The 23,982-nt window shown below is 37.8% G+C and overlaps 2 protein-coding genes across 2 annotated transcripts; both read right to left on the bottom strand.

The window, feature by feature from the left end:
• Nucleotides 1–7,803: 7,803 nt before the first annotated feature.
• LOC145640053 (uncharacterized) lies at nt 7,804–9,847 on the bottom strand. The gene is made up of 3 exons (XM_081691363.1): nt 9,395–9,847; nt 9,128–9,320; nt 7,804–8,099 (listed from the first exon to the last, which is right to left on the bottom strand). Exons 1-3 carry the CDS (start codon nt 9,845–9,847, stop codon nt 7,804–7,806), a joined length of 942 nt encoding a protein of 313 aa, XP_081547489.1.
• A 169-nt stretch (nt 9,848–10,016) lies between these two features.
• LOC145640052 (uncharacterized) lies at nt 10,017–10,532 on the bottom strand. Its single transcript, XM_081691362.1, has one exon. The coding sequence runs from the start codon at nt 10,530–10,532 to the stop codon at nt 10,017–10,019; it is 516 nt and encodes a 171-aa protein (XP_081547488.1).
• Nucleotides 10,533–23,982: the final 13,450 nt, after the last annotated feature.

The following is a 23,982-nucleotide window of genomic DNA, read 5'->3' as shown; positions in this document are numbered from 1 at the left end:
CAATCTCTTGTGCTAGCATTGCCCCCATCATTTCTCTTGTGACCGTAAGGTAGAGTCGAAGAGGAAAGTCAGGTATTGTTGGCGCTAGCACGGGTGGGTTTGCCAAGTACTCTTTGATTTTGTCGAAAGCTTTTTGGCAATCGTCATCCCATGTGACTGGGACATTTTTCTTGAGCTTCTTGAATAGAGGTTCACATATCGTTGTGAGCTTTGATATGAACCTACTTATATATTGCAACCTTCCAATGAAACCTCGAATCTCTTTCTCATTCTTGAGTGGTGGCATGACCATGATCGCTTTTACTTTTGTGGGTTCTATTTCAATCCCTTGAGAACTGATCACATATCCAATTAATTTGCCTGACGTGGCTCCGAATGCACATTTTGCCGGATTTAATCTCATGTTGTACTTGCGGAGTCTTTCAATGAACTTGCGAAGTACAATAATATGGCCTGGGCGATCTTTAGACTTAACGATCATATCATCGACGTAGACCTCCACCTCTTTGTGCATCATGTCATGTAACAATGCCATAGCTGCTCTTTGGTAGGTGGCACCCGCATTTTTCAACCCGAATGGCATTACCGTATAGCAATATGTACCCCATTGTGTGATGAATGTGGTTTTCTCCATATCTTCTTCAGCCATCAATACTTGATTATATCCGGCGTAACCGTCCATGAATGATAGGAGTGCATGGTTTGCTGTGTTATCATCCAGAATGTCAATGTGAGGTAGAGGAAACCCATCTTTCGGGCTTGCTTTATTAAGGTTCCTATAATCAACACACATTCTGACCCTTCCATCCTTCTTTAGAACTGGAACCACATTTGCTATCCATTCTGGATACTTGGATACTTTGATGAAACCTGCGGCTAACTGCTTTCTGATTTCTTCTTTGATTTTGAGAGCCACATCCGATTTCATACGGCGCAGCTTTTGTTTGACAGGCTTCATACCTAGAATGAGTGGTATTGTATGCTGAGCTATATCCCTGTAAATTCCTGGCATATCTTGGTATGACCAAGAAAATACATCAACAAATTCACTAAGTAAGTTAATTAGCTCTTTGCGTTCATCTTGACTTAGTGTTAATCCAATTTTTACTTCTTTAACAGTCGTATCATTGGAAATGTTAACTGATTCTGTATCTTTGATAACTACTGTTTTATTTTCGTGTTCTTCCATTGCTTTTAATATTTCTTTTTCATTTTTATCGTTAGCAAAGCAATATTGATCAGGGTTAGGGGAATGGCACGCATCATAAGCAAAGGTACTCATTTTATTAAATTCATCGGCTAATACATAAAGAGGGGCAAGGTCAGCTGCAACCTCACCGGAATTATTTGGACTAGAAAGAGAGGACACAACAAGAGACTCAGGATTGGACTCTATAGCAGAAAGAGGATCGGCCTCAGACTCTAAGGACTCGTCTACAGACTTAGACTCAGACTCGGACTCGGACCCAGACGACTCAGACTCATCAAACATAGGACCTTCGCCAGCGATTATTTCCAACTTCTCTCCACTTGGCGTAGTAATCTTCAATGTATTGCGCCATCCCCTTGAAATTTTGTCAGCTTAGACGATTAACTCGGAGGGGTCAAAATCCTTGTTTGCTATGACAGCTTGAATGAGCTCAGAGTTATCATTGCAGACGGGCTTAGACTCATTTTTTTCCATTCCAAAAAGCAGGTTGATGCCTAGATCATCAGAACTCGGGCTAGCTGGCTTATCGGTTGTGAAGAGCCCTTCGTCTTCATCAACAAAGTCACAATCGAGGAATATCTCAAATCCTGGTTCACGCTTCCCATCGTGAACGAATGGCTCAGGGAATTCATAGCATGGGAAGTCTTCCCCTTCTTTGATGTACTGGCCATTGAGGGTGAATGGATATGGATCCATGGCCATTTCCGCCTTCGTGATTCGAGCATTATTGCGAGCCTTCATCTTCAACAGAGCTTGTTTCACCTCTTCTTTTGTTGGCTTGAATCCCAAACCAAAAGTATCCTTCTTGAGTGCACCAGGATGGCCCCAAGATTCAACCATTTTCTTTTTAAGTCCGAGGGTCATTCTAGGGAAATGACCTTGCTTCTTCAGAATGGCATTGATATTGGTGTTTGAATAGGGATCAAAGTCGAGTTGGCACTTTTCCTCTTCTTCAAGAACGAGAACATCATCGAGTGAAAAACCCTAAAGATCTTTGTCTTCTTCGTCGTGCTCGACATGGACGATAGGAGTATTGATAACTTGAATGCGCATAGGAGAGGCATCAATGGTAATTGGAACCCCTCCAACTATGGCTTTCACTTTTTGGTGCAGCGATGATGGAATCGCCTTTAGCTCATGAAGCCAAGGGCGTCCTAACAACAGATTGAAGGAGGCCTTAATGTCTACCACCTGAAACTTAGTGCGATGTTCAATGGCCCCAGTAGTTATGTTCAGTATGATAGTACCTACGGCTTGACGGCGAGTATTATCATAAGCGTGAATCCCTTGAGTGGAGGGAGTCAGTTCTTCATTCTTTATGCCCAACTTCTTTGCAGTAGGAGTGGGCACACATTGATTGCAGAGCCATTATCAACCAGGCTTATAGGAACATTCATCTGCCTACACACCACAGTGAGGTGTAAGGCCTTATTATGTTGGTCCCCTTCCGAGGGCAGATCCTTGTCAGAAAACGAAATCAGATTGCTAGTACTTGGCAATTCAGTAGTGAGAAAATTGACCAGTCCTTGAGGAGTCATGTCATCATCAACTCCTATTTTCACCAGAGCATTCATCAGAGCCTTTTGATGCTCATGGGAGGTGGCCAAAAGCTTCCATACATTCATCTTCACCTTGGTCTTTTGCAATTGTTTGACCACATCGCTATTCACAAGGTCGATGGGATCAATTATCGGATGTGATTGTGGTGGAGGTGTAAGTGGATTAGGTTGTTGCAACTGTCCATTTCTGGTGAGAACCTTGACCTCAAAGTTCCCCCAAACATCTTCACTTGTGCCAAGAGTTGAACAGGCTATATCCTTGAGATAGACGTCTTCATCGTCACTATCCCAAATTCCATTCACTTCTTCAGAACTCGAGACAAATACAACTTCTGGCAGAGGTTCATTCACAGGTTGAATGAGTATTGACGGATCAAAGGAGACTTCGTCTCCCGTGATAGCCAAAGCATCAAAAAGAGGACCTGTTTGAATGTTAGGCTTCTTGCCCCCTGGAAGGACAGGAAGTTGATTAGCATCAATTAGGTCTTGGATTGCATCTTTCAACCTCTAACACTTCTTAGTATTATGACCCTTCCCTTGATGAAACTTGCAATAAGGTCCTATTCTTTGGTCGAGGTTCTGGAAATGGTCCAATTGGCATAATCAGTCCTTGACCATGCAAACGGTCATAAGCAGCATCATAAGTCATTCCCAAAGGCGTGTAAACCCTCCTTTGCCTTTTGGAATCTTTGAGGAGGAGCATTAAGGGCCAGCACATCATTAATATTGATATTTTTTGTAGCATTATTGGGCTTAGAAGACGAAGAAGAAGGAGTGTCCTTCTTCTTGTTTTTTCAAGTGTTGTTATTATTGTTGCTACCAGCAGTCTTCATTAGTTAGTCCTCGATATTGATTCCAATATCGTATACAGCTTCAAAGGTACTCAAAGGCAGAAACTTCAAGTGTTGCTTGTACTTATGAGTCAGATTGGCGATGAACAAGCGAACCATCTCCTTTTCTTTGGGGGGATCCACCAAGAGCGCGGCTGTTTCCCTCCACCTGCTTAAGTAAGTGGTGAAGCCTTCATTCTCTTTCTGTTTGAGAATGGAGAGATCACGTTCAGAAGTCTTGGCCTGAGTTAAACTTGTAATGATTCATAAAGCATTCAGCAACATCCTCCCAGGTCGCGACATGTTTGGATTCCAAAGAATAGAACCACTGTTGACAGGCATGCTCCAAGGAAAGAGGGAACACCGCAGGGAAGAGTGTCACATCTACTCCCTTAAGAGCCATAGTTGCAGAAAAAGCCTTCAAATGGAAAAGCGGATTATCAGTAGGCTTGAATTTGGGAATGTCAGCAGTGGAAAACTTCTCAGGAAGCTTGTCCCTTATGGACGAAGAGGTGACAGGCTGTTCCACATAAGTGAATTCTTCAGAAATCTTGCTCATCTGTTCCTTAATCTTGTCCATTGCAGCGGTAGTGACATTGTTTTGATTGTCTTGTTATACCGTGCTGACTCTAGTGGTGAGCATCTACATCATGTTAGACAACTTTTCAATTGTCTTGTTGAGGTTCTCGATGTCTTCCTTAGTAGCCATTGGTTGAAAGTAGACTGGAGATGGATCTTGTGGGGATGATTGAGGTGGTTTCCTTGTACGCCACTTTGGTATAAGAGGTTGTTGAGGTATTGACTCGAACCGTAACAATCTACCCCTGCTTCGTGACCAAGTGCTGTGACACCGAAACAAACACACCTTTAATGACCAAACTTAACCTTAACCCATCCGGAAAAAAAAGAAAAAAAAATGAATTTTTTTTTTAAAATAAAAATTTATAATTTTGAAATTCTACTTGTTTAAATTTTTTTTTATTATTTTAAAAAATATGGGAGGATATCATCCGACTTACTCCGAAAAAAGAAATGACACTAAAATAAGACTACCCAAAAAAACGGTTAAAAAGTAGTGCACGACTAAGGAAAAAAAAGTGTGTGAACACGATATGTGAGGGATTAGGTGAGGTTATAGACGCGTGTTTTGACCGTACAGCTAGACATGACACTAAACTGGACACATTAACCACCTACGTTCGCCTAAAAACCGAAAAAAACTGACAGGACACTTATCCTGGGCACCGTGTCACGATGCTGACTGTCGTGACACGGTGCAGTGTACCGTCAGACGGTAGAAAGCCCCATATCACGGCACTGTTCATCATGGCGCGGCAGAACATGACGTGACACGGTGCACAGTTCCAGGTGATTTTTGTGATTTTTCCAGATTTTAATCGATTTAAGGTCCATACTAATTACTATGTGAAAATAAAAACCCTCGGTCATGGTTTAAACAAAGAGTAAACACATGGAGGTTAGCACCAAAAAATCACATAGCATTTAGGCACGATGATGTAAAAAAAGTTCGCAACCTAGAGTCAAGATCTATGTTCAACTATTGGTCAAGCTTTGGGTGTCAAAAGGGTACCACGGTTAAGAGTTTGGACGCGTTAGCAGGGCAGCCTCCCTTGAGGGTGTACGCAAACAGGCGGCTCTGCGAGTTCGTGATGAAATCGAACTCGACTCCATGGTTTGGGTGGATTTAATGACTCGGATAATCCCTTATTGCCATGAGCGTTTTTTGGTTGATAGAGCTTAAATCCCCCGAGGCTAAGACGCATGTAGAACACGTACGTTTTTTCAGAAAAATCGAAGGAAGTTGACTGTTAGAAGAGAAAATAAGCCAATAGACTGATTTTAGGATTGCCGTGACACGGCAAAAATTCCCGTGCCACGGTACTGTGCACCGTCAGACGGTGCACTATACCGTGACACAACAGAATTTTTCCATGGCACGATAGTTAGAAGATCTGACTGGTGCCCTGTTTTCCTTCGTGCGCAACCAAGTTATTCAATTTTTCCTACGGGACAGACCTGAATGCCTCGTTAAAACGTCTATGCAGATGCAAAAATGCCAAATTAATCACAGGAATATTTTTTCAAGAATCTTTTAATTCTCATCCACTCATCTTAATTAAATATCGATCACTCAAATCGATAAATAACCAAGAATCCTCCCCAGTGGAGTCACCAAATTGTAGGCGTCGCTCGAAGTGCGCCTACGTTAAAATCATGTGTGAATATGCTTGGCACTCATAGGAAGTGGGAATTGACATAATATGATTAGGGACAAGGAAAGTAGGGAGCCACCAACAAGTTTTTAAGGAACTTGTAAATCGTTCACGGATCATAAAAGGCAACCACGATAAAGGGACAACGATAGACAACAACGATTGACCCGTGAAGGTTACACCCCATTCATAATCCATGAGATTACTAACTTCATATGGTTCAGAACCACGAAAGGAGGATCGGGGATGATGGTACGAAGTGAGTCATGGAGTCACATTCGCCCGTATTGGCCTCTACTCGATTCTTATAGTGAAAAGCATTCCTGTGATCTCAAAGGCATACAAACAAAATATTCAATTTGCTCCAAACTATTATTAAGCTAAATTGGTTGGATATTAATGCACACATTATTCCAAAATATTGGTGATCACTTCAATTAATAACAAGATTAAAAAGGACCCTAAACCGGTCGTCCAAATTATCTTGTTAGGCGTGATTTTCAATTACAGATTCCCTTTAAACATGAAATATGGTGATCATAAAAATATAATAGAATAATCATTAACATTGGAAGCAATTTAACAATAATTCCAACAATATAAAATCGTTAGAAAAATAATAGAAATAAAAGGAACATAATTCTTACTTTGATTCTGTTTGTTTGCAACTACAAAATAATAAACGAGTTAGTAACTTCAAGAAAATAATAATAAAACAACAATTAAATTAAATTAAATAAAGTAGAGTTGATTTGGGGCCAAACCCTCAAACAGTTCTACCTTTCACGCCTTGGCTTAAGGACTGAACCACGAGTAAAGTATGGACTCCTTTGAGCACTTGAAGAAGGAATTTTGAAATAAGAAGGGTAGGCTAGCGTTTAGGCTAAATCATAGAAGAGAGAAAAATCAATTCGAGAATTAATTGATGCCCCGTACATTAGAAATGAAGGGGTATTTATAGAGAAAATGTGTTGAAGGAGCACACGGAACCCTAAAATGATAAAAACCCTAAAAAGTATCCCGCGACACGGCAATCTGTACCGTGACACAAGAAGTCCCATCGTCAGACGGGAAACATTCCCGTGACACGGTGCATTTTGGTGTGACGCGGGAAATTTTCAGTAAACGGGGAAGAAAACGCGTTTAGGGTTTACGCGAAAAAGACACGGAAATTCCAGTGTCACGGTAGATTTCCCGTGTCACGGGAAATTCTACCGTCAGACGGGAATGATTCCCGTGACACGGTGGGTACCTGCCGTGGCGCGGGAATTCCCAGCATGCTTTTCCGTCTAAATACATTTTTAACCCTAATTTCGTTCAATATTTTAAGTGTTGATTGATAATTTCGGGCCATTTTCTGATTTATTATTATTTGGGATAAAATAAATAATAGGTTTGGGCCAAAAATAAATAATAAAACAATAAAATAAAAAAGGTTTGGGCTAAAATTAAATAATAAGTTTGGGTTGAAATCAAAACTATGCTTTTACCAAACATCAAGACTAATCCATGGACTGTTCAAAAATATGAATTTAATCAAATACGATTTTTTAAGCACTCTCGGGATTAAATACTAAACCCGACCAATAGTGGCGGTGAAAGGTTGTTCATCATCGGGTTTGGTTTTGGGGAGACATTTTTAGGTGTCTACAATTCCTCAACAATATGACAGGACGATTTTCTTTCCATGTAAGTTCATGAGGACTCATTCCTCCTGTATAGAGGCTATTAATAAATTCTGTAGGATAGACATTGCATTTGTCATTTAGCATGGTATAAAAACTCTTGTATGTGACAGGCTTCCCAGGAAAGTCATTGATCATAAAGGAATTAATAGAACCTACATCATCATTCTGTGGTGTCAAAATAGCCTTCTTAGTAAAAGTGTTAGGGTGAAAGTGACCTTCAGTTATCTCAGGGAATGTTGCTGTTGTTAGATCATAGATTAGATCTGTTTTATTTTCAAAACTTTATGTAACTGTAGTAGGTAACCGTATGAAAGCAGCTTCAATGTCTTGTAGGTCACCATTGCCCAAGGCAAGTAAGAATGCAGAATACAATAGATCCTCTCGAGCTCTAATATTTTCTGTTAATTTGAATGTTATAAATTCAGGCCATACATATGATGTAACAATGCTAGTTTCAACTGCTTCCTTCATTGTCTTCTGAGGCACAATTGGTAGAACTTGCCTAAAATCACCTCCAAATGCCACAATTTTTCCACCAAACAAAACATTATTGTGACATAGATCTTGTAGTAGTAAATCTAGTGATTCAATGTTTTGTTTTTAAACCATAGAAGCTTCATCCCATATTATTAATGTTGCTTCTGTCAAAAGAGCAGCCAGGATACTTTGTTTGGGAATATCACAGGCTAAAGAAGCTTCACTATCAACTGGAATTTTAAATCTAGAATGAGTTGTACGACCTCATGGAATATTTGCAGCTACAAGGCCTGATGTTGATGTAGGTAGAACAATCTTATTCATAAGACGAACTTCTGCATACAAAGCATTATACAAGAAAGTTTTTCCTGTTCCTCCGGGACCATCTATAAAAAATGCACCAGGTTTTTTGTCCATAATATATTTCATTATGTTTGTAAATGCAAACAGATAGTTAAAATTTCATTATAAGTCTCCTTTCTCTCTCCTCCTTTCTGTCTCCAAAACCGTAGCCTCCATTGTTGAATTTTGAAGGGGCTTCCACCGATTTTAATCGGTGGAAAGCCCCAATCCTTGTTTCTTTATTGTTTATTTTTTAAGTTTATAATAATGCTTCCTTCTTTTGGGAGGAACTTTTCTCCCTCGAAAGAAAGGGTTTTCGATCTCCTTCGAAAGACAAGGGTTTTTCGACCTAATTCGAAAGATAAGGTTTATCTCCTCTTTTCGAGGGAGAAATTTCTTATTTTTGAATCCATGGTAGCAGATCTAATGGATTGTCGTGAAATTATTTCGTTGGTGAAAAAATTATCAAGTTTTCGAATACAAACAGGTGAATCAGAAGGAAAACATCCTCATGGCTACAAAGGATCGTTAGATTGTCTCTCCAACAAGGCTGTAATTTTCAGCGATATAAGCGGGAGATGCTCCGCAGTGCAAGATCTACTCAACGATCGTAGTTTTTATGAAGGAAAATTCTATTTGATTCAATATCTTATGTAATTGTTAACGTCGAATCTTTATTGTAGATGTCGTATGACTTTTATTTATTGAAATATTTTTGCTATTAAAAAAAAAATGTTTGTAAATGCAACATTTTGTTAAGGATTTAACCTTGAGCGACAATTTAAACATTCTTCTGGAATAAGTGCATATAAGGCATCTATTATATCTTTTGTTCTTCTAAACTCTTCATCAAATTGGCTATAGAGATGTTCAAGGCCAAAGGCAGCAAGAGATTTCCCCATAGCTTTAAGGTACTGTTCTATTGCTCTTACAGTTAGGCAATGAAACTTCTGAGAATTCTCGAAATTGTAGGCGGTAATCTTCAGACAAATGAGAGTAATATTTATTCCAAAGAGCTTCAAGATTAGTTGTTTAATTGACAAAACATAAGAACGGTTGCAAATAAACGGCGCAAAGCAACAGGCATTTGAACTTGACAGGCACTAGATAAAGTTAGATTGGCTATATCATCATGCTCTATCAAGCCTAACTTCAATGCTGCTTCTTTAAATGTAGGATAGATTTGGCCATTGACAGTGCGTAAGTCTTCAAATGATGTAGGACTTTTGACATTTAATAACAACAAGCGTAAGAAGAATCGCTCACCTTCAGCAAGGAAAACAAATGCTAACCTGCCAACAGAAAATCTATCATAAAATCTCTGCTTCCATTGTTTATTGTTTCGTTCCCAACTATAATGTTCACAAAATTCTCCATATAAGTGACCTGTGCCACCTTCAGTAGCTGCATTTACAGCGAAGAACTCAGTTAATTGAGTTCTAAAACGCTTTGAATTAGCAACAACATCATTCAGTTTCTCATGAGGGTGCAGATGAAAAGTTTGCATGTTTGGTAAGTGCACTTGTAGAGGAAGCACTGGGGGATAAATTTCAAACAAGTCAAAGCTAAAAATTCTCCGTGCTGCTTCACAAGGAGATACCCATCTTCCTGATTAATATTGTTCAATCTCATCAATAGGTTTAGTAGCATCAGGTACAATAGTATATGAAATCTTGTCATGGCCCTTGTACATACTTGTACAAGTACTTTACTTTCTTAATAGTACAACATACTTCAACATTTAAATGACAATCATATAGCATAGACATATATGGATTATAAGGAATAACCCATTGATTATCAAGCTGTGCACCTCGGATCTTAACCTTTTCTCCAGTGTTTTGCCTTCTATAAATAGGATACCCATCTTTGTTATTTGTCGTCTTAGCTGCATATTGCTTTGGATACTTGTTCTTGCAAGTTTGTTTTAGCCCATTTGTACGCATACAAAGACATTCTGGATTTAATTCACCACACAGACCATGCATCATGTGTCCAAGTATAATTTTTCGTAGCATAGTATCACTAGTAGAAGGTATTTCAGCACATACAAACCTATCGTAGTCAGCAGGGCATTTCAATTTGTATTGTGGTTTTAGAATTATCAAAAAATGAGCATAGGGTAGTCCCTTTTTCTGGAATTCTACAACATAGATCATTGCAGCAACTTCGCCCAAAACCTTTTTCTCCATAATTTCTTTTTTTTAGTGCAAGCAGCTTTGCTCTAAAGATTCTGGCAAATAAATCAAGTCGGTCCTGTGCTAATTCACCTGCAGCTAACTCAGCCTTAATTTTTGGCCAATTAGCATTACAAGTCATGGTTACAAAGAAATCAGGCTAACCATATTTCTGAATCAAAGCCATAGCATTTAAATATCTCTTCTTCTTGTCTCGTGGCCCTCCAAGAAAAATTGGAGGTAATATTACTCTACGCCCAACATTGTATGCTACTTTTTCTCCACAATCTATTTAATCAAGGATGCCTTGATAAAGATCAGCTCTGATGGTTTCCTGATTGTTACGAAAATAATCTAACTAGGTGTTTTCTATTTTCACATACATATCAACTATATATTGCTGAAGGCATCTACCAGCTCGTAGCAACATGTTATTGGGGCGAATCTGGAGCTTATAAGCATAATATTCCCATGGAGAAATAAACTTATCTGCTCCAGTGTTTTTTCTCCGTGCTCCTATGTACAAAAATATAGAATAGATTCATTAATTGTCTCATATATGTGATATATTATACATAAAAATATGACTAAAGACTGCAAAAAAGAAATGTATAAGTGTTCCCTCTTCCTCCAACAACTCTTTAGCTGTGTGTATAGCACAAGACTGTACAGGATTTGTATGTGTAGCTGCTTGCCTTGAACCTCCATGACTTTTTTTTAAGTCCTTTTGTCCAGCCACATTCACCACGAGGGAATAACAAAGGATATTGTAGTGGGTCATAGCAGCCATAGTTATGGTATATTCGATGAGATTCATTTAATTTTCCAGAAACCATTATGTGAAGACTTAAACTCTCGCTACTTGAAGCATATTCTGGCAAATGACCGCAACATCATCTATAGCAGGGGCATTATAAAATTGTTCATCTAATACTGTATTTCGATTCAGAACAATCTTAGTATCAGCAGTGACCTGTCTTTCTTTTACAGATCGAAAGAATGCAGCATATGGATTTTGCAATGAGACACCCATGAGAATGTCAATCACATCCTCCCTTAACTCAGGAAAACAAGCAAGACTGTTCTTAGGTTCATGTTGGCCATCATAAAAATACAACTGTAAATATTTAGGAATTTTCTTTTCAGGTAATAAATCTGGAACATAATGATATAGCTTCACATGCAACTTGAAGACGTTAATGCCTTTTTAAGTGTCTGCATCATAATTCCCACCAATAGAGCTAAAGGCAAATAAGTTGTTATATAGCCTTGCATATGTGCGAAAGTGTATAGCATCTTCATCTTGAGATGTAAATAAGCGTGCTAATTCAGGAGGATATTCATTTGCTGCAATTTCTATCTCTTCATCACCACAGCAAAAATTAAGAGACTTAAATGCAAAATTTTTGCACTACACTTGTCACATTGCTCAGGAACAGGTAATTTCAAAGGATGTGCTGGTATTTCACGATCAATAGCAGCAGCTAGGATATCTAAAGATGTCATAAACAATAAAGACTTTAATCAAATAATACTCTACTAATGTCATATTTAGTAAAGTATAGAGCACAAAGGTCAAATTGAGTTGTTCCCCTCATGCAGAACCCCCCCCCTTTTTTTTTAAGATTTAGTAGTCTTATGTTGTTGATCACTGTCCCTAGGTAGAAGCAATGGAGCAGATCCTTGGATACTTCGACTCATTTTATAGGTTCTCGTTTTCACTGAAGAACCAATTCCATCTAACCTACTAAAGATTAGTCCAATATATTATTAAGCTAAAGTGTAATAGCCTTAAAAACAATACAATAGGAACAGGTCTGTAAATAGAACAATAATACATAAATAGTTTTAATTCATTGCCATTACCTTTATGAAGTCTGATTCAATGCGTTTAAGCGTTTATTTTTAGCTGGTGTTACCTGGGCGCTATATTAAAGATTAGAAATGCTATTATAAGTATGATGCAACAATGTATGCAAAAACTTTTCAGGAAAAGAAAAGGGAAGAAATAAAAAATGAAAGAAACTTAATTAATCATATACCCATGTCCTTGCATCTCCATATGTTCAGTAACATAGCGATTTCTTTTTGATACTCGAGGCTTAATAGCCCGTGGAACTTCAGTGGAATTGCTACTTGTTGATGAGCTATGGACAAAATACAGTTAACGATTACTAGGAATGATGTTATATGGCATTTTAAATATTACAAATTATTGTACTTTATACCTTGCAAATGCTGACTCAGATGTTCTTTGTGCAACCTGATTTAATCTATGGCAACTTTTCTTAGATAATCGAAGTATCCCAGAGTGGTAATCTATTAAAAGACAAATACACATGTCTGAAAACCAACATTTTCATTCTACAATATTGCCAATGTAGAAGTATACTGCATACTATGTAATGGTAATGAAACTTAACTGGTTGAACAAATACCCATTACTATAAGTAGCAACCAAATAATGTGTAGGCTCTGTTATAAATTAAATGAGTGTGCATCCTGCAAATATCAAATATATTTACTTTATGGTAAATTACTGATTGACATACGAGAATTTGAAATAGGCAAAGACAATTTAAATTCAAAGAAAAAAGTACTTTGCAAGGACAGATTGTTAATAACAAATAAACCATTACTTTATATAATAACATTAAAGATAATACAACCTAGGTTGTTTTATATATGCAAAGCAAAAATTCTTTTACAACAAAAGAGGCAAGAACATGCTGCCTGAATCACAACAACCATATAATCTAGAGAAAGGTTTACAAAAAGGCAAGGAGATATTGCCTAAACCACATCAACCTAAAAATCTTAATAAAATCTAAGATAATTCTTAAACATAGCAGCTAATGAAACAAGCTAACGAAACCTAGCAGCCTTAAATACATCTTCTAGTTCAGGAAGCTCAGCCACCATCCTATTAGAAGTCCCTACGCACATGTCCTTGGCATAAGAAAACTCCAACATCTTTTTACACTTAACAGGACCGTGTGGAAGAACAGTAGTGATAGGTGCTTGTGAATCTTCACCAGTTGGAGTAGTAAATCCGTCATCAGGTATACAAGATACGGTGTCAATTTGTTTAGGCTCTTGTTGTAGACTTTCAAGATGTTCCTTTAAAACCATAAATTTCTCTTTCATAAGGCAACATTCTCTACTTATCTTAGCTGTAGCTCCAAAATTAGCATCAACAATTTCCATATTATACTTACAAGTTATGGAAAAAATAGCTTTCTTTGCAACTCTTTGCTCAAAATTACTTATTTCAGGGGAAGGATCACTAAAAATGCACTCAATCCTAGTATTGGTACGAGGACAAGTAACCATTAACCAAGAAATAAAACCACGACTCTCTACCCAAGTGGTTTCTATAGGAGTGACAGAAGCACCAGTTTTCCTCATAACTATACCTAAGAACTAAACATAGTTAATTGCAACATGAACATTCTCCATTAGTACATTAGGCCCTTGACCTGAACTAGCATCTTGTATTCCTCTTTTCTCTTGCAAAAGTTCAGCACACTTGTGCCTAAACATCTTCATACACAATTGAAACATCTTAGCACGATCAGATGTGAAATCACCTACTTTAACCCCAAACCGGCCAATTAATTTTTTCACAGTGTAGGGAATAATTTCAAGCGTTAATCCCTAGCTTGAACCCCACTATGGTCATACACTAAAGTACGGTGGCGTCCAAAAGGGAAGAAAATAGAGCAAAAGAGTCGCCAACAAGTTTTAGGAACTTGTAAACCGTTCACAGGGTGAAGGTTACACCACTTAACGATCCAGGAGATCGTCAACTCCATAAGGTCTAGAACCAAATAAAGGTTCGGGGATGAAGGTACAAATCCAACCTAAAAGAGATTGAACTTGCCCTAATAATAGGCCTCTACTTTATTCAGATTGTATTCATGTGCGCTTTTTGACTTACATGCAATCAATAGGATTAACCCTAAACCTGTTTATCTATGTTGGTTGAATATTAATGCACAAATAAACCTAGTATTGGCGATCACTTGAAATTATAATCAAATTAACCCTAAACAAGATTATTAACTATCTTATTAAGCGTGATTACAAGTACCAATTCCCTTTAAACATGCATAAAGGCGTGATCAAGCAATAAAAATAAATATCAAGCAACATAATAAATAATCATAATCAATAATCATAATTATAATAACAATAAGAATAATCATCATAACCATAATCATGAAATCATAATAAAATTAATCATAATAACAATCATCGTAATAATAATAATAATAATCATAATCATCATAAATTATAACAATTATAATCATAATCATGTTCATGTTACTATTAAAGCATAACAAAAATAGCAAGATCCTAGGCATGATACTAACAAGATTAATAACAAACCCTAGCATGTCACTAAGCAATAAAGATCAAATCTTTAACCCTAACATGATAATAACAATCATAAATATTAGGAAGAACATAGGAAGCATCGCAGGAATCATAATAAGCATATTTGATATTATAACTTTTTCCCTAAACATGATACTAGGAATAACATAATAACAATTTAAACATGATTTCTACATCATAATATCAATAAAAACCATTAAAACACTTACTTTGATGCCTTGTACCTCTTTCTAATAACAAAATGCACAAATTAGTAACTTCAAGGAAAATAATAATTAAAACAATTAAATTAAATAATTGAAATAGAGATTTGGGACCAAACCCTCAGAAACCAAACCTTTCATGTCTAGGGCGAAGGCAACTTCGAATATGGCTAGGTGTTTCTAAGTCTAATGAATGCGGAATTTTGTATGCAAAAGATTAGTTTAGAAAAGAGAGAGAGAGATGGATGAATGATTAGAGAAGAGAATGAGAATTAACGAATGATTAAAGAGAATAATGAAAGAGAATTGAAAACTGGTTGTAGGTGATTATAATTGAAAAGCTGGTTGTTGATGAATGAAAACGGAGTTTTTAATACGTTATTTATAGAGAAAATCAGCCAAAAAGATAAAATTAACAAAACAGAGCATTGACGCACGCAAAACGAGATTGGCGCCAATGCCTGGCGTTAGGCGCCAATCCCGTTTTTAACGCGTTTTCTAAAATTAGATAAATTTTGCCATACAGGAGGATAAAATCATATCTTTCCTTAAAAAATGCTCTTTGATTTTAATTAAAACTCTGAAAAGTCAACAAAAGTAAATTTATCAATGCTAATTGAATTAGGAATGAAAAGAACCTTCTAGAAGAATCTAGAACCTCTAGAAGAATCTAGAACCTCTAGAAGAATCTAGAAGCCTAAAACCATTCCTAATTGCATTAGGAATGATAAATCTATATTAGGCCCTCCCCTAGATCATTGGGCCGCATATAAGGCTCAAACCGGGCCCAGTTTGGTAATTTAAAAGAAATTAAAAATAGAGAGAAGAGAAAAGAAATTAAAACTATCCGCAACACTAAACTTTCCACACTTTCACTTCATTCGATTATGATTCGACGTGAAAGGTACTCATCACCGGGTTTGGTTTTGGGGAGACACAAATGGGTGTCTACAGAAGCCTCCACTTTGATTGAGTTTGGAGAAACGCAAGTTTCGAAAACAAAAGTCAAAGTATTGATAGGGACGGAGAATGATTCAGAACGTTCTGCGATCCTAAATCATTCTTGTAACGCCGATACCTGCAAACTAGCATTAGTTAAACAGATAAGAGAGTTAAGAAACACATATCTTGCACCGTCGAGCACACGTCTCTAGAAGTAACCGATTTGCTGCCGCTTTTTCTGTTGTTTTTACGACCTATTGCCAAAAGAATGTCATCCCGCTTGAAAACCGCTACGCTTGTAACTGCCTCCAATATAGAAGATTGCTTCACTTGAAACGATCCTCTACCGCTTTGATAATATTCCATGTCTAAGGGAACACTATCGAATATTGCTTCGCTTGAAACAATCCCCTTCCGCTTTATGACCATCTTCCACGTCTAAGGGAACATGATTGAAGACAACTTCTCTTGAAATCACCTTCAGTTTTTTGTGACAACTCTCCACAATCTGGGGAACGCCATCTTGCCGTTTCGATGTTCACTCGTCTCTGAACAAAGAGCTTCTTTTTGATATGTTCACGCGCCTCTGAACGAAGAGCTTGATAATAGGATGCCCACGCGTCTCTGAGCAAAAGAGCTTGTAGAACATGTCCACGCATTTCTGAACAAAAGAACTTGAAAGGATTGTCCACGCGTCTCTGAACAAAAGAGCTTGAAAGGATTGTCCACGCGTCTTTGATTAAAAGAGCTTGATTGATATGTCCACGCGTCTCTAGAGCAAAGAGCTTTGATGAAATGTCTACGCGTCTCTGAACAATAGAGCTTCGGTACTTGAGCATTTGTTGCGATAATATTCTGAAGAAAAAATTCCGAAGACCAACGTTTGTCAATCTCTAAAGCTCTCCTGAACTTTGCTTCCGCTAAAACCAGTATGTCGGTGTTTCTGTGATGAGCCAATTCTTAGGCGCTTTAAGCTAAGTGAGACGATCTTTCATCAGGTCGACCACTTATTGTGATTGTAATCAATCTGACTACTTAGTCATGTCAAATTGCTTATAGGGGATAACTGGCGTACCAAGGAACCCGAAATTGTTGTATAAGGTTGAAATCACCTTTCTGAGAGGCTTCGAGCTCTATCATTGCTGAAACATCTCTGGCTCCAAGAATTGACTCTATCGCCGAATGCTGTGATAGGGTCTTCCCTATTCTGCTGCACCTGTATTTATTTTTTACTATCGAACTTTGCTAATCTTTTTAACCATCTTAGGGTTGACCTAAGGCTTTAAATTATCTTAGGATTGACCTAAGGTTTAATGTTGCTTGACTCAATAACTTGACACGACTCAGGTTATAAACTTGACTCAATGTGATCGACTAACTCGAGGTTGACTCGACTCGAAGTGGAATGACCGTGTGACTCATGACCCGTGTGTGCATAGTGTTGATTATGCGACTCGAAAATGCAAAAAAGCAAAAATTTTCTGTCATTTTTGTGGAGGGTACCGACTTTCTCCTGAAAAAGAAAGACGTGAAAAAGAATCAAAGTTTTTGAAAGTGCATGTTGAAGGAGTTTAGTCAAATGTTGTTTGATACTATCTCTCAAGGTGCAAGGATTAATCCATACTAGGCTATCTCAACTGCTGACTCCATGATGAAAGTATTTGGGTAACTTAGGCACGGAGGCTAAGTACTTCATACTTCGTGATGCAATGACAATTATGATTGATGAGCGATTTTGATATGACAAGGCATGCTTCAGCGTTATGTTAAGATTCTATAACAAAGGGTTCCTAAGGAAAGTATATTTGGTCATGTATCTGTGCAGTGTGTGAAAGTGACATTAAAGTTAGGCCGCAAAGGCTTAATGTGTAAAGAAAATATTATTTTAAGAAGAGTCAAATGATGGTGACTCTTAGGCTAGGTAAGCTAATGATGTAGGGATCAAGCCCCCAAGTCTAGCTCTAAATGAATAGGGATGAGCATAGGATATCTCTTGATATGATCGTGGTGTAAGTGTGTGAACATGAATATGAATGCATGTTTATTACGGTCGCGCCTCGATGTGAGGTTGCCTACGTATCCGTTAGGAATCAGGCCGAACGTAGCTGTAGCCGAACCTCGCACAAGTGTGTATACCTCAGAAAGGTCTTTTTTAAGGATTGTAACGTGGTTAGGCTAAAGGTTTGAAGAAGAAGGGGATAAAGGCTCAAGACCCTAGATAAGCCCCCAAGGCGTGCAACCTCGCTTTTGAATCTTTATATTTTTATGCTTGAGTTTCTACTCTCTTTTAGCTCTTTTTGCTTTAGCATTTATTTTATTTTAACAAGTGTGGGCAATCCCGATCATGCGGTCTATCACTCACTTGGCATTCATGTTTCTCAGGCACGGTACCGAGCAGTCAACAGAGACGCAATCTGAGACGTGTTCTTATCGAAGATATTTTCATATCAAGGACATTGGAACAGTTGCCCTTTTGTACACTTTATTTATTTATTTTTGCTTATTTTTGCTATTTTAATTTTTTGAATCACTCAAGCCCTTTTTTAGAATTGCATAAGTTGCACACCATCCCATCCCAAGGTTCGGTAGATGTGGTTGAAAAAAGAAAGGTCTATCGTTAGACGAGGCTCAAAGTGGTTTATGAAGAAAGGATTGCATAATTGAAAGGTGAAAGGAGATATGATGTGGCTACAAGGGGTGCCTTAAATCATTGGTATACCTTGTGCTTAATTCGACATTGTAGACACCCATATGTGTCTCCCCAAAACCAAACCCAGTGATGAGTACCTTTCACGACGAATCATAATCGAATGAAACGAAAGTGTGGAAAGGTCTAGTGTTGCGGAAAGTTTATATTTCTTTTCTCTTCTCTCTGTTTTTAAAAACTTTATCTTAAGAAAACAGCCAATCAAGTTTTGTTGGTCCATGATATGGGTCTAATAGTGGTGTAGTTGGATAGGGCTTGCAAAGACCTTTCCAACGATATATTATAAGCCCAATTCCGATGAATATTGAGGATGTTATGGCTAATTTACCAAACTGGGCCCGTTTTGAGCTTTATGTACGGCCCAATGATCTAGGGGAGGGCCTAATATGATTTATCATTCCTAATTCAATTAGGAATGGTTTTAGTCTTCTAGAATCTTCTAGAAGGTTCTTTTCATTCCTAATTCAATTCGCATTGATAAGTTGATTTTGTTGACTATTCAGAGTTTTAATCAAAATCAAATAGCACTTTCGAAGAAATTATATTATTTTATCCTCCAGTACAGTAAACTTATCGGATTTTCGAAAACGCGTTAAAATCAAGACTGGCGTCTCACCCCAGGCCTTGGCACCTGGAACCAGGCTTGGCGCCAGACGCTAGCCATTGGCGCCTGGCGCCAGCTAGCCAGGGTTGGCGCCAGCTCTGTTTCCTGAGTGTCAGACTCTGTTTTGTTAAATTATCTTTTTCGGCTGATTTTCTCTATAAATATCGTATCAAAAATTCCATTTTAATTCATCATCTACATCTATCATTCACCAATTCTCTTCATTCACAAGTTTTAATTAGCATTCTTTAAAACATTCATCTTTCTTTCTTACTTTGTTTTCATACAAAATTCCGCATTCACAAGATCAAGATACACCTAGCCATATTCGAAGTTGCCTTCGCCCTAGACGTGAAAGGTTTTAATTTCTGAGGGTTTGGTCCCAAATCTCTATTTCAATTATTTAATTTAATTTTTTGTTTATTATTTTCCTTGAAGTTACTAACGTGTGTTTTTTGTTATTAGAAAGAGGTACGAGGCATCAAAGTAAGTGCTTTAATTGATTTGATTCATGTTATGATGTAGAAATCATGTTTATATTGTTATTTTGATTCCTAGTATCATGTCTAGGGTAATTTTAATATTAAATATGATTCTTGTGATGCTTCCTATATTCTTCCTAATATTTATAGTTGTTAGTATCATGTTAGGGTTAAAGACTTGATTTTTATAGCTTAGTGACATGCTAGGGTTTGTTATTTATCTTTTTAGTATCATGCCTAGGATCTTGCTATGTTTATTATGTTTTAACATGATTTTTTATTATGATTTCATGATTATTATTATTATTTTTATGATGATTATTTTTTGTGATTATTATTTTGATTATTATAATTTTATGATCATGATTATAGTTATTTATTTATTATTATTTATCATGTTGCTTGATGCTTATTTTGTTATTGCTTGATCACCTTTTATTGCATGTTTAAAGGGAATTTGGTACTTGTAATCACGCTTAATAAGATAATTAATAATCTTGTTAGGTTAATTGTGATTATAATTCAAGTGATCGCCAATAATAGATTTATTTGTGCATTAATATTCAACCAACATAGATTAAACAGGTTTAGGGTTAATCTATTGATTGCATGTTAGTCAGAAAGCGCACATGAATACGATTAGAATAAAGTAGAGGCCTATTATTAGGGCAGGTTCAATCTCTTTTAGGTTGGATTTGTACCATCATCCCCGAACCCTTATTTGGTTCTAGACCTTATGGAGTTGACGATATCTTGGATCGTTAAGGGGTGTAACCTTCACCATGTGAATGGTTTACAAGTTCCTAAAAAACTTGTTGGCGACTCTTTTGCTCTATCTTCTTCCCTTTTGGACGCCACCGTACTTTAGTGTATGATCACAGTGGGGTTCAAGCTAGTGGGATTTTAAAGGCTTGAAATTATTCCCTACAGTTTTTTGCGACTCCACTAGGGAGGATTTCTATTTTAATTCCTGAATTTGTTTCAGCAATGATTTAGAATGAGTGGATGAGACTCGAAAAGTTCTAAGTATTTTATGTGCGTAATTTTGATTAACATTATTGTCATATGCATAAAAAGGATCTCATTGGAAAGACCATCCGTAATGAGTAAAAAACATAGGATTTTACACGTAGGAAATTTGAGAAATATCTTTCACAACTAGGACTGAAATAACACCGCGCGAAACTGGAAGATTTTATCGAGCACAGAAAGCTGCTGAGGCATGTGGGAAGTAGCGTCAGAGGCCAGAGCATGGCGCCAGACTTTTAGCCGTAGCCCCAGACGCCAGCATTGGCGTCAGGCGCTACAGTCAAAATCTGGCGCCAGTCTCTGTTTGCTGGCGCCAATTTCCCCCAATACCGAGCCAGAAATATGCGTTCTAATTTCGACCGGTTTTTCATATTGTTTGCTCGATCCTACTTCCTGATTGAAACCCATATGTGTTCTACATATGGACATAACCCTCTGGGAATTCATGCTCCATCTACCCGATTGAACGCTCCGTGCAACAAAGGGTACATCTGAGATGTTGAATTCACCAAACCATGGATGCGAGTTTTTCTAAAACTCGCGGTGTCCCATCCACTCGCGCCAACCCTTCAAGGTTAGGCTTCCGCGCGGTGCATCCGGACAATTAACCATGGACCCTCTTTGACTAAACTATATCCCGAACTTTAGAGAACTAGAGCCATGGTTAGGTTGCGAACTTATTGCATCATATTGTGCCTACTTAAATAATTGTGCATTATTTGTTGTGCATATATATTCTATGTTTCTCTTAACCGTTTGTTGATTTGTGTTGAGAATAAATAAATTAATGACTTAAAGAACTTTGCCTAATTAATTAATTAATTACATAATTATTTAATTTGAGTCAATAAAGTCTATTTTTTTCAATCGGAATTGACCTAGTACGACTTTAGGCTAACCCCAGTTGACTAATAATACCGAAAACAGTCCCAGACCGAAGCTCCACTATTGGCGCCAAAGTATGAGCTGTAGCGCCACACTATGGTGTGTAGCTCCAGACGACAGCTAAGTTGTCTGGCGCCAACCTCCACAGTGTGACGCCAGTCCTGTAGCTTGGCCGACAGTTCGGATTATTTGTGGAGTCGTCACCTAAAGTCTAATTAATCAGTCCTCTATTTAATTCGGTTAATTTTGCTTACAATAATGCTTAATTGGATCAATGATCGAGTTTAGGCATTAAGTCCCATGGTCTTACACAAGAGTCCAAGCATGTCACTTACACTCAATGCACACACCAATACACATGCTTTGAACATGATTAAGAGAGTCTTGTGTGCGCGTTTTTTCCGTCATTTTTTTAGGGGGGTAAGTCGGATATTAATCCTCCAATATAAATAATAATACTTAGTTCCCTAAAAATATGTACGTTATTTTTGCCAAAAATATGCACCCCTCTTTTTTTCTTAAAATAAACCATAAAGTCAAGTTGATTCGAGTCAAGTAATTAAAACGCAAAATGGTTTAATTTACAGCGCGTGGTCAAGAAAGGAAGGACGATTAATCAAAGATAACCTCTTCGTACAAGTCCAACTTTTCGACAAACCTATAGCCCGCAAGAGGAAAGCAAGGGTTATAATGGCAACTCAAAAAGAAGTCAATGATCTTAAGAACCAACTGGCTACTGTGACCGAGACACTGAAGCTTCTCGCACTTAGGATCGATGATCGCGTGAAACAACAACAAATGGACCTCATGCAAGAGAGCCTAAGCAAGTTGTCCAGCGACTACAAGTTTCAAGAACTCACATCCCAAGGGGTCTCGCTGGATAAAGATCTTCTTCCGCAGAAGTTCAACGCCAACGACATCCCAAAATTCAGAGCAGTTGACAACCCTTACTTCCACTTAAGAGCATTTGAAACAATAATGAGTATCAAGGGTATTGATAAGGTCTTCCCTTCTCTTTTCTCACTATCTCTCAAGACCGTTTGCCAACAATGGTTCTTTTCTCTCGAGAAAGAAAAGACCTCTACCTGGGAGTCTATAGCAAACGCTTTCGTTGATAGGTACAAATGCAACATTCAAGTCGAGACGGACCATAGAAAACTTGAAATCCTCAAACAGAAAGAGAATGAAGGCTTCACTTCTTTCTTTAACAAATGGAGAGAAACCTCAGCTAAAATGATTGAGGTACCAAGTGAAAAAGAGTCTGTGAGACTGTTTATCAAGAATCTCCAAGAAAAATATTTCAAACATCTTAAATATCAAAATAACCTCCATACCTTTAAGGCTGTTTATGATATTGGAATCAATATTGAAGATGACTTGGCTAAGTCAAAAGCTGCCAAAAATAACTCCAACAGTGGTTGGAAAGGAAAGAAGAACGACAATCCTTCTTCTTCTAAAATCGCCCACTCAAAAAACGTTAGCACCTTTTATCTAGGAGAAGTCCTCGCCATGAACAACCAAGGACAAAGGAAACCATTTAGGAGGAACTTCACTCCTATTGGCATGAGTTATGACACCGCATTTGATCGATTAAATGCAAAAGGTCTTATAACTCCCATTGGACCATTTGGGGATCCACCAGTTGAGAAGAGGTCGGTTAACTGGAACCCCAACGCACATTGCAAGTACCAGCAACGTAGGGGCCATTCTATTGAAAGCTGTTGGAAGCTTAAGGAAGCTATCCAAGACCTAATCGACAATAACAAACTACCGTTGCCCCCTACCAGTAACAAGCAAAGCATTGACAATGCACCTCTAGCTCATACTTTGGCTATCTCCGATGAAGAAAATGAGGTTGACCCCTCGTCTCTCATTAAACCTGTCGAAGAAATCAATGTCATAGAAAAAGGAGAGGAGATCTTTTTCGATGTCAGAGATAACCTTCCAGAACAGACAAATAAGGAAGACATACAATTGCTCACACTGTCTATGAAGGAGGCATCGTAACTACTACGTGAAGTTCTCAAAGTTATGAACGAACTCCATAAGAAATATGATGAGGTTCCACTTCTGAAAGATAGACCTAAAAGAGAATTCACACCCATAAGAATGACCTACGATGCTACTTTTGATCGTCTCTATGATCAAGGACTAATCAAACCTATTGGTCCAACAGAGGATCCAACACCAGAAAAGCGATCTCCAAGATGGG

The sequence above is a fragment of the Chenopodium album genome, chromosome 7 (assembly GCF_948465745.1).
Source record: "Chenopodium album chromosome 7, dcCheAlbu1.1, whole genome shotgun sequence".
NCBI classification, from domain to species: domain Eukaryota; kingdom Viridiplantae; phylum Streptophyta; class Magnoliopsida; order Caryophyllales; family Amaranthaceae; genus Chenopodium; species Chenopodium album.
Note: the sequence above shows the minus strand (reverse complement) of the source record. Positions and strands in the feature narration are given on the sequence as shown.